Consider the following 16239-nt stretch of genomic DNA (forward strand, 5'->3'; position numbering starts at 1 on the left):
ATGTGTCCCAAAACAACTCCTTGGGTGACCATGAACTGGCATTTTGTTGGCTTTAGGGAGATTCCATACTCCCTACATTTGATTAGAATTGCTTCAAGACATTTTGAGTGCACTTTTGATTGGACGCACAAATCATTCAAGAACATCTATAGGAACTTATTTAGAAATGACTTGAAAGCGATGAACATGACTCTCTAGAATGTGGCCGGGGCATTACATAGGCAGAAGGGCATGACTCTATAGGAAAATCTTCTCCATTTTCTAGCCACTAAAGCCATCCAAGAAGTTGTATATCTCTGATCCAGCCCCGTTTTGCAACACTATGTTTGTTAAGAGTAGGGGATAGTGATCCCTGATTGTGGGGGCGTTACATTCTTTAAGTTGACACATATCCTTAGCTTCTTGTTGCATTTAGGCATGATGACGATGGGTGAAACCCAATCAGTGTGCTGTATTTCAGCAAATGAGCCATTATTGGGAATACTTTGCCAGTGGAAAAGTTACCCTAGTTTCCAACGTCAAAAGTTTCAAAAGTTTAAGGCACATGTGCGGATGAAGCTTGATAATGAGACTTCAGAAAAAGAAAGTCCACAAGAGCCTCAAAAATTGGTTAATGATCCTATGCTAACCCCAGTGCCCATAGCCCATGTACGGCTAGTTCAACACCATCAGAGGCTAATCTTTGTGAAGTACCAGAGTACTTCAAGAACTTCATCAGTGGTAGTGTCCCCATAGCAATGCCAAGGCCAGTAAGAGAATCTAAACTGCAAGAAATTGATAACATTGGAGAGACTCCAATCTATGAGGGACCGGCCAGAACTTGCACAATTAGCCTCGCCCTTGAAGGGGAGGAAGAAAAATGGGTATTCATTGGGAAACAGCTCACATAAGAAGAGGAAACAACTCACATTGAAGTGGCCAGCCTTGGCTTTGTGACGATGTCCTCCTTTGGTTTTCGTGCGGGATCTTTTGTTATTATTCAGCTTTGGAGTCTCAAATTTTGGGAGTTTGACGGTGGCTATTAGGGCATGGAGAATGGCTAAATCATTGTTAAATGCTGATAGATTGACAATCCAAAATTGTGACACTGTAGTAAGAGTCAATGTGGGCACAGGAGCAATAAAACCCATTGTGCCTAGAGCGTTGGATGAAACCTCTTCAATGACGATCTCAAGAAAATCAGTCCCCACCTACAACAACATGCCTTAGCAAGAGATACACAAAGAAATGTCAACAATTGGATCCAAGCATTGGTGATCATTGACAAGTGCCATACACTAGATCCCATCTTCTTGCAAATTGATGCTAAGGTCATGCAGGTAAAACCTCCACTAATACATGCAGGTAAAACCTCAATCTAGAAGTGCCATTCTTTATGGTTGACCTTGAATGGAATGGTGACCTTGAACAAGCTATCCATGATTTTGGTAGCTACTTGTGGGAGGTTTTTTTGGCTACTCCTATGGCCGCCCTTGATAGTAGTTGGCTATGGAGGACATTGTTTTGCATGGAGGCTTGGCCGACCATTGAATGCTACTGGGGTATAGTCAGGAGGCCTTTGCTGATGAAGCTAGTGAGCTTAGTGGCTCCTAGTTGGTTTGCTATTGCTGCACCTTAGAACATTGATGAAGCTTTGCCTTCAGTTCTTTAAGTGAGACTGCTTTGCGAGCTACCTCTCAGAAAACCTCTAATCTCTCATGGTCTTCTCAAACAGAGGGAAATCTGAGAGAGTTTATGACAAATGAACCTTCCAAAACACTCAAACTCACTAAAGAATAGAAATAACTAGAATGAGCATAATTCTCTATCCATAGCTCGGAATGGCGAGCTTTCGAAACTGAATAATAGATGGAGAATGGAACTCTCAAATAGAATAAGGTTCCTCAAATGGAGGGCTTGCACCTTGACTAAACAATGGATTTTTGCCTTGATGAAGCAAGGACTTGACTCTCTCTTCACGAAAAACTCTCTTAATGGAAGATGCCTCGCAAAAGGAGGGCTTGATGCCTTAACATGAAGCAAGGGCTTAGGAGAACCATTAGATCTAATACCATGAAGAAGTGGAGAGAGAGAGAGAGAGAGAGAGAGAGAGAGAGAGAGGAGCACACATGATATAGCTACCTGTACACTATGTTGTATTGAACATGAACTTGAATATATAGATGAGTACCCCTTAGGTTAGGGCTAGGATTTGCCACTAGGCCCTATCTATATGGTGCAATTTACACCATCCTAAACATTAAATACCTCATGAGGGAATGCTTCTACTAAAGGAACTACTCTACACAAATTTATAGGCAACCACTACTCAATCCTATTTCTTGGTTCAATGGTCAAGTACCAGTTAGCACAAATGATGCAACTTAAGAATGCCTACAATTCCACCTACCATCAGTGTAAGGAGAAATATATGGAGCTACAAACCTAAAAAGCTACAATCTCAAAGCTGGAACTCGGATTGCTCACAGAAAAAAAGAGGTAATGGATGCATCAGTGAAAAAAGTCTTATTGTAGCACATGACCATATTTTACTAGAGCTCATAGTAGTACTACACACAGGAGATCATCTCAAAGGACATGCACTAATCCAATGGAAGCAAGCTCCATCTCAAGATCATATCTACTCAATAAATCCATGAAAAGGAAACAATACATGGAGGAAATTTATTGCACCACATTTTGTCATGATTGAACAAAAGAGCATAAAAATATTTTTTGTTTTTCCATCCATGAAGGGTTTAGTACACTCAAGATTGATGCTTTTCTTGCATATGTATGCCTCATGGGAAATCCTTCCCTTGGGGTCATTAGGGGTGTGCTAGCTATACTCCAAAATCCCTCAACATATCCACAGACATGACACCTCTCAGATCCCCACCTTAATTAAAGTTGTTGCTCCTGCCTCACCAAGAAACAGTAGTGCTGAAGGATTACTTGGCCTATCTCACCTTAACCTTCCATATCTCACCACACTCCATGCCAATCTCTTAGTCTCACTCCCCTTGCTACTACCACCCTCTTAACCTTTCCCAAGCTTCATTCAAATCTCTCTTTGCGGAATTGCCTTTGTAGTAATGTCTCTCAAAATTCCATCTAACCCAATAATCTCAAACTTACTAGCCCCTCCCTCCTAACTTCTTCCCCCCTATTACTAATCCTAACACTGAGGATTGCCAAGTTTCTCAAGAAATTTTCTCTCTCCCTCCACTCCCCACCTACACCCCTCCCAATCTTAACTCCCTTCCATGCTGCTCATCATGTCCTTATCTTTTCTACATCCCCTCTAACACCACTTGAGATGCCATCAATAGCAATGGACAATCTCTTTGACTTTGAATATCAAGATTTGGATGATCCAAATAGTAATCCCATGAAAGATTCCAACCATGAGAGTGATGAATTTGATGTAACTCCAATTTTGAGTGACCTCATTAATAAAGCGCTTAGATTTTTACAAGTTTGATCCCCATCATGACTGCAAATGAACCCAACCATTTAATGAGGATTTCTTGAAGGGAAACCTCCTTGCACCTGTACGGCTCAAAACCCAATCCCAAGCCATATCCAATACCATGCTAGCATGTTGGGATGCTAACATACACACTTTCGGTGAGAATTCTACCATTAATTGGCCATGAATTGATCCATACTATAGAGTGGAATGAGATATCTAAGACACATTGATATGGACCTTTAGCAACATGAACAATGTATGCGAGGTAACATTGTTTGCAAGCTTATCTACGTCATTTGAAAGGTACCGAGGCTTTTTTTCAACTATCGATACAATAGATGTCATTGTTGTTGTAGCATATGTGTAGATTCGGACCTTAGTTTGTATTTCTATAAGAGATGTAGGCTCAAGTGTGAAAAGTAGGAGTTTCACATCCTTGTTTGAAGGAATAATTCATCAACATGGTTGGGGTAATATCCATTGGGACTTTAATGTTTAGAAAGAGGTTCCAGGGTTCAAAAGGATGTTCAAGGTTAGAAATAGGATCTAGGGTTTAGATTAGAGTACATGGTGGAGAGCTCGTCTCCCTCATAGATGTTGGAGGATAAGGCTTGAGAAACTAATCTAAGAGCATAAGGGTTCATGAGAAGCATAGGAGTAGGAGAGAAGGGGTAAGTGAAAAGGGGTTGGGGGAGGGAGAGAAGAAGAAGGGAGGAGGAGACGGGAGAGGAGGAATTGCAACGTTGGAGAAGGAGGTAGTGGGAATCAAGTGTAGGACATGCTACTGATGGGTGATAGTGCAAGGGACCATGGACACTTCAAGACAATTACTCAAGAACACCAAAGTTTAACTGAACACAATGCCCCCGAGTGTGGGATTCATTTTATCATGAGATATTTATGTAAGTTTTGAGATCTTATCTCTTCGCATGTAGGACTTGCAGGACTCTCTCTCTCTCTCTCTCTCTCTCTCTCTATTTCCATGTAGAACTTGCATGTAGGCTCAGGGTTTGCACTACTAAGAAACCCTAGGTATCACATGTATTCAAGGGGTATTTAAAAAACCCCTCAACTGAAAAGTTTTCCCCAATAAAGATACCCCTCTTTACTTATGAACTAATGGATTTTTTTCTAAAGTTGAATTAAAAAACCCCTCTTGTTATTGTAAATTTGTTAAAATTTTCCCAAAAGTTCCATTAAAATACCCCTGCTTTTGAATGCATGGTATACTAAAATTTTGTGAGGCAAACCCCTCGAGCATGTAGGTCTCATATGTAGGAATCACATATAGAAATTGCATCTAGAACTTACATGTAGGAATCGCATGTAGGATGCGCATATAGGAATTTCATGTACGATGCATATGTAAGAATCACATTTAGGATGCACATGTAGGATTTGTAGGTAGGAATGGCATGTAGAATTTCTAAGACATAATCTTGATAGGGTATTCCTAAGCTCATATAAGTAGAAACAAAGATTGTCACTACTCCATACACATTTTGTGTTGCTTGGGTCCTTGTTGACTCAAGGTTAATGTTCCCCTAGATTGATTTCATTACCCATCCTCTGGTTATGGCTTATTGTGATTATAGAGTTGGGAAGCCATGCGTGTAACCTAGTGGCTATGGAACTTGAGGTGAGCTCATTGGTGATGTTCCAATGACTTTGTACCATAGGGTATTTTCTCAATTTCTTGAAAGCATGTATCCACCATCTATTCAAAGAGACATATCTGGTGAGCTTCTAATAAGATGACGCTTTGATAGGTTCTTCTTATGGTTTGAGTGTCTATTCGGCCATTGAAATTGAAATTGAGTGTAGGCACATGTTGATTGATGTGGACACAAACCTTAAGAATGAATTCCAAGGCTTTGTAAAATATAGCACTCTATTGTACAATGCAATCAATGTTGCCTCACGTACATTGTTCATGTTTGCTTTGGCTAGTGTTGTGTTTTGAATGAGGTTGATAGGGACACCACCCCTATGCACCTTGGTGTTGTATTTTACCATGGTTGCTAGCCTTTTCTCTATGGTACACAGCTTCACAAATGGTAGGGAGATAGTTGGGAGACCGAAGGCCCGTCTAACTATGTCTATCGCATGAACTGGTAGTTAGGCTAGCTATTTATATAGGGGACCTGGTAAAGTAGCGGGTCAACTTTAGCATTAGCATAGATGACTAGCATTATTGAAGTAGTGACTGGTGTTAGCAGTGGATTGAAGTAGTGAGTCATGAACCAGTGTTAATAAAGCAGTGGGTCAGCATTATTATAGCAATGATTAACATTAGCATGATAGTGTGTTGTGTTAAGAGTCAGGGCATTAGCATTAAAGCAAAATGTGGCATTGATATAGCAATGATTGCCATTCATTTTAGCGTAGCGCGTTGTGAGTCATTGTGCTAGCCATATAGCAGTGATTAGCGTACACAATTACTAAAACAATGGCATGGTTACTAAATCATTGAGAAGTACTATACATGTACACAAACATCATGAGAAGTCCTATACATTGCATTATTGAGAAGTAATACAAAATGTCTCTCTAGTGATGCTTTTACATTGAACTGTGATCTCTCTCTATGCAATAGTTGTTGCAATGTTTTGGTAGTCATGTGTATAACAAATGAAGACAATGAATCATGTAAATATCACAAATGAAGATGATAAAGAACTCATTTGTATACATTCTAGATACCTTTTTATTGTTGACAATGAATGAGAATTCTATTAAAATACTGCCCTCTGTCTCTACATAAATGTCATGATGCAATTGGGCTAGCAGACATCATTGTCATATTGAGATTACACTCATCAGTAGTCCATCAGGGGGCCAAATAAGTTAAGGTCTTGGTCCATTAGAACTAGTTCATTCGCAATGAACCTACTACATTTATAATAGAAAGAAAATAATAAAGTTATGTCTTGCAATAGCATACGTCATGGTATTTGTCCTTGGCACAACCTCCTAGTATATCTTGTTAGATGTTGACTCATCCCAACCATCATCCAAGAAGTTAAGGTTCTCTTCATTTCCAGTGGCTCTATAGGTGAGCATTGTTTCAAGCACACCTTAACTGGACATTTGTTAAACAAGTCAACAAAAACAATGATTGGCATGCATACATGAATTTTACAATTCTTGTAGAAATTCTTGGCCGCTCGTAAAGATTGATAAAATTATGCAAATAGCTTGGCCCTATATGTCTCTATCACACTAGTAGAAGGCACTAACCAATCTATCTTATTCCATGGCCTTTGTGAGTGTTTGCTTTGTCCACTAACAATTCATAAAAATGGTCATAGAAGAAGATACATGTTTGAGCTAATTGATTTATAGATCTACCTTGATATTTCAATTCTCCTATTGCTCCATGTAAGACATCCAAGAATCCCAAAATGCACTCCACCAACTTCCGTTCTTCATATGAGGATGGATACTGATTTGAAATCCAAAACATATTTTAGTTTACACAAATATAGCAATATTTTAAACTACCATTTCGAAATTGAAAGGTTTTAAAACTCACAATTGTGCCTATGCCATGGAAGATAATCTAGAGAATCATGCAGCACAAGTTCATTGTCCATGTATACGATCGACTAGTATTTCCTTAAAACATATTTTAGTTTACACAAATAATAGCAATATTTTAAACTACCATTTTGAAATTGAAAGGTTTAAAAACTCACAATTGGGCCTATGCCATGGAAAATAATCTGTATAATCATGCATCACAAGTTCATTGTGCATATATACACGATTGACTAGTATTTCCTTAATACATTTCTTACCATCTATTGTTCTAAAATCTTTGACCCTTCCTCTCCAAGAGGCCATAAACATATTATTTAATCGTGTTTTTTTCCTACTCATTTGTTGTATCAGCACCCAATTGCCTTTTACCACAACCATGTTTTTCTAGAGACCATCTATACTCACCCTATTGGCAAGCTCTATAAATGATATGCATGTTTTAGGTCACCAAGAAACAAATCTCACCTCTATATCAAGGTCTTTTGCATTATGACTTACACACCACTTTGCATTGGGATGCCCTGGGTCGCATGTTTCCATAGATGATTTGTGAAAGAGGAACAGACTTGCGAATGGGTGAAATGCAAGTGAGAGAACTAGGAGGAAAAGTGCAAGCAAAAAAGCCCATTTAGGCAAGAAAGATGCCCTGGGTTGCCTATTGCCAACAATGGAACCAAACTTGCAAATAGGTGAAGCACAAGTGGGAGAACTACAGGATAGTCAGGAGAATCCTAGACTCACAAAACACAAGCAAGAAATCAAATTTAGATGAGAAAGCACATTTGGATCTTTGATTCGTATATTTGATTCCATTATCTTTTTTGAAAATGACTCCATGTCAGGTTTATACAATTGTACATCCATGAAGTTAGTATGTGAAATTGTTTTTTATTTTCTTAATTTGCCCAATGTTACATTAGCCCTCGTGGTTGGTAGAGAGAAAATGTTCATTTTTGCCAAAAGGCCCCAAAATGACTTTTATTTTTTCCTAATGAACTATATCTCTTCCAGTGTTGGAACTTTCCTTTGAATGGAAATGCTCTGGACTAGACTCTTGTATCCCTTTCCTAGTCCAGTCAGAATGACTTGAATCAGGGCTTAATAGTCTTTCCTGTTGCTATTATAAGTTAAGTGTTGTAATCCTTGATCTTGAGTACATAAGCATGACCATATTCATTGCTATTGTAGAAACTCTGGTTGATTTGGTTTTTGAGTGTTAGAATCTTGGAATTTTTCTTGGACTCGTAGAGAGCTGCAAACATATCCCATGCTTCTTTTGATGTATTGACTATATTAAGCTTCCACATTTTGCTAATCAAATGATATGAATATTTGTCTTTCTTGTACCAATATTCTTGTGCTCAGGAAATCACAAGATCTATTGCCGGTGTGGATCTAGTTGGTGCAGGTGTAGACTCTCTTATTGTGCTTCGTTAATGGTGGGAGTTGCTATTGGTTCCCTAGATGGTTTAGGTTTAGACCTATCTACATACTCCCATTTGTCTTGAGGTACAAGTATGCTCTCATTTGATACTTCCATGTACCATAAGAGGTCCATATGTAGGCACCTCTACATGAGCCACCAAGCTCCACAATCATCCCCTCAATCAGCTCCTAGAATCTCTCAATCATCCTATGTAGCATCTACCACCACCTAACAGTGCTTATGGGCACCTAACTGTGCCTCTAGCACACACACATAGAACCCAAGGTGTGCCTGGGGCATACACCTTGAGATATCCCATCAAACCCCCCCTCAAGGGAATGCCTCAGGCTATGTCAAGGATACATCTAGTCACATAGTGTCTCAAGCCATCTCATGGTGGTCAAGGATAAATCTATGGCTAGGATCTCATGCTAGCAAGGGTTGCCAAGGGTGCGAAGTCAAACAAAGGGATACATAAGACCCTCCAATGGTTATCTCCCCTGCATGTACATGCACACAATGTCTGCAGGAGGTACCATGGAGCTAAACACATACACATGGCCTACATCATTTGGTGACCAGAGGTGTTTACAAATTACACAATAGTTTATTCCATTCATTTTGGAGGACTATCTAGGCAGAGTACCTTGACTCAACATAAAAGAGAGATCTGGAGCATATGTGGAGCTGGTTCAAAAAGAATAATCATCATAGGAGGCCTCATCTTGTGGAGGCACATCAACTGAAAGTAAATTGGCAGTTTCTGGTTTTGTAGTTGCTTCCTTTTTGGCCTTACAAAACTTTTCATGGTGATTGTTTTTGCCACAATATTTGCAAGGATTGATCTTGAAGCAATTTTTTGGGAGGTGATTAGTCTTTCCACAATTTTTGCAAGGTGGAAACTTACCCATTTGAGTTTTTATGGCATAGGCTATGTCATTGCATCTCCGGAGTTCCTTGTGCCTTTCTTCTTCTTGAAGGACAGTAATAAGACCTTCAAGAGTAGGATTAGGAAGATTTTTCAATGTGGTGACAACATGATCATAATCTTCAGGCATACTTTTGAGCAATATTGCCATTGCATCATCCGTAGTGATTGGAGAGTTGATAGAAGCAAGTTGAGTCATGAGACTCCGCATGTGATTGACATGGGCAGCCAAGGGAGTGCCACTAGCCATCTTCAATTCAAAGAAAGCAATCTTAAGTGACAATTTTGAGATGTGAGAGCTAGCACCAAAAAGAATATCAAGCTTTTGCCAAGCTTCAAAAGGAGACTCCATATCAAAAATGTGATGAATATAGTCATCTCCTAAGCCAAGTGCAATAATGCCATAGGCTTTCTCCTCTCTAGTAGGATCTCATGCCGAGCGTGTAGGAGCTAAGGATTCTCCAACATTAGAGGTTGTTGAAGAAGAAGTTGAAGCAGGTTTAACAAGCCCCCAGAGGTTTTCCCTCATCAATGCAATCTTAACTTTCATCTGCCATGCGTGAAAGCCTTTACCATTGAACTTATCAATATTCAAGAAGGTAGCCATGAGAGGGTCTAACCCAAAATGGGCAATGTCTACTCTCTTACAAGGCTAGAAAAAGCTGAAAAGCTTCATTTGGTGTAGCGAAGACTTATAACCAAATTCCATAATAAAAATCATAATGGAAATGATACTTCAACTTGCATGCTTCATAGAGGTGGCTAAATGAAAGTATTCCAAGCAAATCCAGGTATAGCAACCTAAAGGAAAGTTGTAGCCACAATTGTACTGATGCTATTCAACACTTTAAAGTATCAGAAATGCCAAAGTAGCATCTAATGTAGCACCAAATTCACAACACTGTTAAAACTATCCAAAACAGAGGCCTAATCTTGGAGGGCTTGTATCTCACTCTTCAAGGCAAAGAAAAGAGGGCTTTCTAGGTAGAAATAAAGCTGGTATACCAGAGAAGAGCCACTGAAGAGGAAAGTTGAAATGCCACGTCACGTCGCCATAGCTAGGAGCTTGATTGTCGACTGGTTTTTTGTGTGTTCCTCCTCAAATGCTTAACCAAACGAGCTCAAACTATGATCAGCAGCTTGCTTGTAGTGTCGCCCAACTCGTGCTCAGAGGAATTATCGAATAGTCGAGGCATTGGGCAGAATTTTGTGAAAGTTCACCGAGCGAAGAAGCTATCAGCACGGGCGTATGCAGGAATATATTTCTAATTGCTTGCCGCCAGGAGGTCGCCCATATTCAAGGATGCTTGGTCTGAAAGGGCTCTGGGAATGGTTGCTTGTAGGTAGAGAACAAGCTCACACAAAATTTTGGAAGGAAAGAGGAAAATGGCATAAGAAGAAGAAGAAGAAGATGACATGGCATAAATGGGCTCAAGGAGGATCATAGTGCTCTGATACCATGTTGAAGAAGTGAAAGGAAAGCATGAAGCTGAACACAAAACAAGAGAAATGAATATAGAATGAAGAAGGGTGAGGTCCATATGTAGGCACCTCTACATGAGCCACCAAGCTCCACAATCATCTCCTCAATCAGCTCCTAGAATCTCTCAATCATCCTATTTGGCATCTACCATCACCTAACAGTGCTTATGGGCACCTAACTGTGCCTCTAGCACACACACATAGAACCCAAGGTGTGCCTGGGGCATACACCTTGAGATATCCCATCAATTGTCTCCAAGTGTCCATGCTTCCTTGCACTCCACATCCAAAAGCATGTCCTAACCTTGCAACTCCTCCTCCCCTCTCGTCCAACCTTGCAACCCCTCCTCTGCCTCTTCTCCTCCCAACTCCTTCTTCTCCAAACTCCTCCTCCTCCTCCCTCCCCCTCCTCCCTCCTCCCAACTCTTCCTCCCTCCTCCTCCTCCCCCTCCTCGCACCCCCTCCTCCCTCCTCCCCCTCCTCATCAACCCCCTCCTCCCTTCTCCTCCCTCCTCTCCTCACTTCTCCACCCTCTCCTCTTTCCCCATGCTCTTACATATTCTTCCTCTCCCACTCCTATGCTCCCCCTAAACCCTTAGTCCTCAACCCTTAACCTCCATGATCTACGAGGGAGGTGAGTTCTCTGCCATGTACTCTACCCTAAACATTGGATCCTCCTTCTAACCCTTAAAACCCTTCTGAACCCTGGAACCTCTTCTAAACCTTAGAGACTCCTTTTGAACCTTGAACCTCCCTCTAACCCTTAAAACTCCTCCTAAATCCTTCAACCCCCAATGAAGGCAAAAGTCTTCATTACCCCAATCATGATGGTGCACGTTCCTTTCACACATGCATGTAGTATGTTTTCTTACCACACATAAGCCTACGTCTCTCACCAAAATACGACCCGAGGTCCTAAGCTACACTTATACTACAAACGACAACATCGATATATCTGTAGGTGACAAAAAGCCTTGGAACCCTTTATATTGAGAATACCCTACTCTTCTTACGGAAGCCGTGAGAAAGAGCCAACAATCATTGACTTTAGATTCGAATGCAGAGTTTCATACTTCATAAAGGAATCATTGAGATTAGATTCAAATGCATAGTTTCATATCCCAAATGTTAAAATCATAATCCATATCATTGAAATTGCATTTGAGTGCACACATTCATACTTCCATTTCACTCACTGAAATTACATTCAAATGCACAGTTTCATACTTCCATATCACTCACTTTCATACTTCTATATCGTAGTTTCATACTTTCATGTCACTGAAATTAGTAACGAACACACTGTTTCGTATTTGCTTAATCGACAAGTCAAAGCAAATGAGCAAATCTTGTAGCTTAGCCTAAATATTCTTTTTAACAAATATAATAACCCCCATACGAACCAGATTGGGTACATGTTGCTCATAGTTACATAGTGTTGTCTTAATGAGCCTTCAAATGGCCTTCCATATGGCACACTCAACATGCAACATTTGAAACGGCTAATGAGGCTTTGTATTTGCTTTGTTGCAAAGGGTTTATAGATGAAAGACATTCCATAAACCCTACGATACATTCAACGAACCTTGTGACGCACGCATAGTAAAAAAACATTCTTGAGCTTCCCATTCATGGCATGTGGAGCGAGAGGAGATATGCAACTAGAAAAACGTTTTGGGACTGCCCGCTAACCCACGGCATGCGATGAAATTGCACAAGAAAAACGAAAAACTTACCCCCTTTTGTCTTGTTGGAGAAATGTCTTGCACTTGTCTATATTATCACGAGCCACTCTCGAAGGGTGCACTATTAAGAAACCCTACATACAACGTGCATTCAAGGGGTATTTAAAAAATCCCTTACTTATGAATTTTTCTTGGATAAAAATACCCCTTTTTCTATACAAACTTACATATTTTTTTAAAAGTTGAATTAAAAACCCCCATATGCAAATACAGTTTTGTAAATTTACCTTAAAATTTTTAATTAAAAAGCCCCTCCATTTGAACCCATGTTGTATACTTACATATTTCTGGGTGAACCCCCCGAGGAGCAACTATGCAAGGGTCCTCAAGATCAGTGGAATTGGAGGAGAAATTAGCCATGTTTTGCTTCAAACCCGAGATAGTTGTGGCATAGCACCAATAGCATGCATGAAATTAGGGTCCTAAGTTGAAGGGATGGCATGAAATCCAAGATGGCGAGTGGGAAGGGAGCCCGTGAGGTCGTGCCAAACTGCACGCCGTGTGGTTGACAGGAGGAGACGAAGCTATGCGTGCTTCTAGGTGCATATGGTAACCATGTTCGTAGGTCTTTGTTTGCTTGGGAACCTAGAGCCAACATGTGGCACTTGTATGCGGGAAAAACTCAATCTTGGTTCATCTGGTAAGGGTTTGAAAAGGGGCCCCAGTGATAGAAAATGCCCCTATTAACTAATTACTTGCGGAAGGAAGCGGGCAAGTCTTCGATTAAAGTAAGGCAGTGGGCAGGTCTTCGGTTAAAGTAAGTGATGGTGTGGTGGGTCTTCGATCAAAGTAAGCAATCGTTGTGAGAAGCCTCCACATTTAGAACCTTATGCCATACTCCGAAGGGGTAATGAGACCTCTCAAGAACGAGGAGGAAGAGAAGGGGAGAGAGGGGGGCACTCAGAGGCGAGGGAGGGAAAAGAGTGAAGGTAGGGGAGGCGATAACCTTATGTTAATTGAGCGATACACGAGCATATGCGAATCGTAACTCAACTCTTGTTCAACTACCCAACCGGTTACGTTAGTACGTAAATGAGTCATGACATCTACGTCGTCAACTCCACCAACCAAAACTCCGCGCATTACCATCATTGACCAGTCGTTTCATCGAAAAGTACCTCCAGGCTTCCACGAAATCCAGCAACGGAAGCGTACGCAGCACGTGAGGCCGAGCTCTGCAAGATCACTTGAGTGCAATAGGGTAAGATGACTAAGATCACTTACGTGTATGACTCAAGCGTGGAAGATATTAGACCTGTAGATTCTCGACTGCTGCAGACGTTAAAGACCTTCAAAGTTCACACCGCCAAAAAGGCCGTTGCGCAAACCCAGGTGACTCCTTGTTGCTCGTAATTGCGCACTACACAGCTTTGGTGACTGTTTCGTCCTCAGTTTTGTAGTTTGGCTTTTTTGTTTTAAGCAAGCTACGGCTTTAAGCTGAGTCGCTTAGTTTGAAAAGGAAAAGAGTGATAAATCATCACGACCTGATGTAGAAAATCAGGAGACGACCATGTCTGCGGATTGGGCGCTGAAGAGCGAGAAATTAAGGACACAAGGAAACCTGGTGTACAAGCAAGTCTCTGAGGGTGGCTTTGGGTTTTCTATCCGGCGAAGGAAATTTTATCACTCTCAGGAGCTTTATAAGGAAGCACTGAAGCAAAGTCAGACCGCACATGATCGGGCATCGTGTTACAAGAACTTGGGTGCTCTAATCTGGTCGTGGACAAAGGCCGAGCTTGAGCAATTTGTGATCGAAACAGGCGCTTCTGCAGGATCCATTCCTGCAGATCAGGTACCAAAGCTTGCTTCCTGCAGAGAGCATCTTCGTGAAAGCGTGGAGTTCGTCATAAAGGCCAATGAGAACGGAGTAATTGCGGGGAAACCTAAGGAATGGTTGGATCAATTAGACAGCGTTCTCATCAATATGGTGGATTGGGCAAGAGGACAAACTTTCATTCTAAAGCTATTTGACGCTTTCCTTCTTAGAGATTTGTGCGATGCTTTCGACGAGCTGTCTATACAATCTCGCCCTCTGAAGAGCGAAGCTGTCATTCTTGCAAACAGGGACTATGCTGAGGCCCTACTTAGCGAGGGCATTCTAGCCATATCCACCGAGCAGACGGATTACAAGAGGTGTCTCAAATTTATCCGCGAATGTAACCAGCCCTTGCAGAGGGCAAAAGACCAGTTGGTAAATCAACAAAACAAGGAAGCTTTGGCGCAGGAGGTGCAAGATCTGGAGAAACGGTTACATCTCTATCGGTGCATATCAGAGTCAATGCAAAGAGTGGCTCTTGGGGATGCTGCTTTGACAAAGTGCATTGTTAAGAACGAGGATGTGGACATGGAGCAAGCGTGGGATGCTGTGGACCATTATCGAGCGGCTGCGCAACTAGCCCACGAAGTAGGTCACTTGGAGAGCGAGGCAGTGGCAATGAGCAGGCTTGGCAAAGTGCACTCAGAGGTGTTGAGGATCTACGAGAAGGCACAGATTTATTATTTGCAAGCGATAAGGCTGGCTCTATCACTACCATCGTCAAGGACAACATCATCAGACTGGTACAAATTCTCATGTGAGAAAGTGAAAGAGCAGCAGGAAAGGATTGTAGCAAAGGAGGAAAAGGAGCACAAGAGGGCACGTGAGCCGATTCTAAAGAGGCTGCAACTAAAGGTGGAGGAGCTATGTAAGCAGTCCAAGAACAGCACAGAATCGTTTCTTAAGTATGTGTACAAGGAGCATCCACATCCTGATGCCTCTAAGTGTATTGGGGCTGTGGGCGCACCAGAGACTACCAAAGCAACTCTCAAACGAGCAATCTCCCACTATCATCCTGATCCGAATGCCAAGTATGGAGAGGAATGGAAGGTCTTGTGCGAAGAGATCACCAAGAACCTCAACATCAAATATCTAGCTTACAAAGTGTGACAAAGCTCGAGGACTGGCGGAGCTTATCAGTAGTTATAAGGCATGCCTGTCTAAGTATGTAAACAAATATGGTGAGCTCACAAAGCTCAGATGTTGTCTGATACTTCTTGTCAAGTAGTCGAGCATAGCATTAGTCCTATGCTTCTCTATGTAAGACTAAGTATGTATGATCCCAGTACTTTGAGCCTTACCATTAGTCCTATGTTTGTGTATGTAAGACTATCTGAGTATGTGCAAGTGCCATTCTGCCGTCACCCTTGACTATTGATGAAGCTTGACCCCTCTCCCCCCCCCTCTCTCTCTCTCTCTCTCTCTCTCTCTCCCCCGTTCCCTGCACACAGGCAAACTCACACAAGTTGGGAGCTGCATCCAAGGAAAAGGAGAAAGCTTGCGAGCCTGTAGTGAAGAGGCTGCAAGGGAAGCCCGAGGAGCTATGGAAGCAGTCCCAGAAAAGCCGGAGGAGCTATAGAAGCAGTTCCTTTCTGCGGTATGTGAAAGGACCACCCCACATCCTGATAGGTCGGAGTGTTTGTGACTCGGGGCATACCAGAGACAACCAAGGCAACTCTCAAGAGAGCAATCTGGCACCATCATCTGATCCCAAAATATGGAGACGAATGGAAGGTCTTGCCTGAAGCCTCGACATCAAAAGTGTCTAGCTTACAAACGTTCTCCTCTCTGAGAGATCTTGAGGGTTGTTTGTAAGTCATGCCTTTCTAGAAGAGTATGGAGCTT

General features: G+C 41.6%; 1 protein-coding gene across 3 annotated transcripts; it reads left to right on the top strand.

Moving 5' to 3' along the window:
• Positions 1 to 13730: 13730 nt before the first annotated feature.
• On the top strand, positions 13731 to 15716 carry LOC147890226 (uncharacterized). Of its 3 annotated transcripts, none has more exons than XM_087391098.1 (2): positions 13731 to 13910; positions 14080 to 15716. In XM_087391098.1, exons 1-2 carry the CDS (start codon positions 13785 to 13787, stop codon positions 15502 to 15504), a joined length of 1551 nt encoding a protein of 516 aa, XP_087247224.1. In that variant the 5' UTR covers positions 13731 to 13784; the 3' UTR covers positions 15505 to 15716. The 3 variants fall into 3 exon arrangements, with proteins under 3 accessions (XP_087247224.1, XP_087247226.1, XP_087247225.1); XM_087391100.1 differs by having other exon boundaries at positions 13765 to 13779; XM_087391099.1 differs by having other exon boundaries at positions 13773 to 13910; positions 14072 to 15716.
• The last annotated feature ends 523 nt before the right edge of the window (positions 15717 to 16239 follow it).

This window comes from Dipteris shenzhenensis, chromosome 19, assembly GCF_047967505.1.
Source record: "Dipteris shenzhenensis isolate YYH24624 ecotype China chromosome 19, Dip_SZ_1.0, whole genome shotgun sequence".
Taxonomy (NCBI): domain Eukaryota; kingdom Viridiplantae; phylum Streptophyta; class Polypodiopsida; order Gleicheniales; family Dipteridaceae; genus Dipteris; species Dipteris shenzhenensis.

Bases quoted from the DNA above. Each gene is read 5' to 3' on its own strand.
- LOC147890226 (XM_087391098.1), top strand. From the start codon at position 13,785: ATGACTAAGATCACTTACGTGTATGACTCAAGCGTGGAAGATATTAGA. The intron at 13,911-14,079 runs GTGACTCCTTGT...GTAGAAAATCAG, and splicing joins AGGCCGTTGCGCAAACCCAG to GAGACGACCATGTCTGCGGA.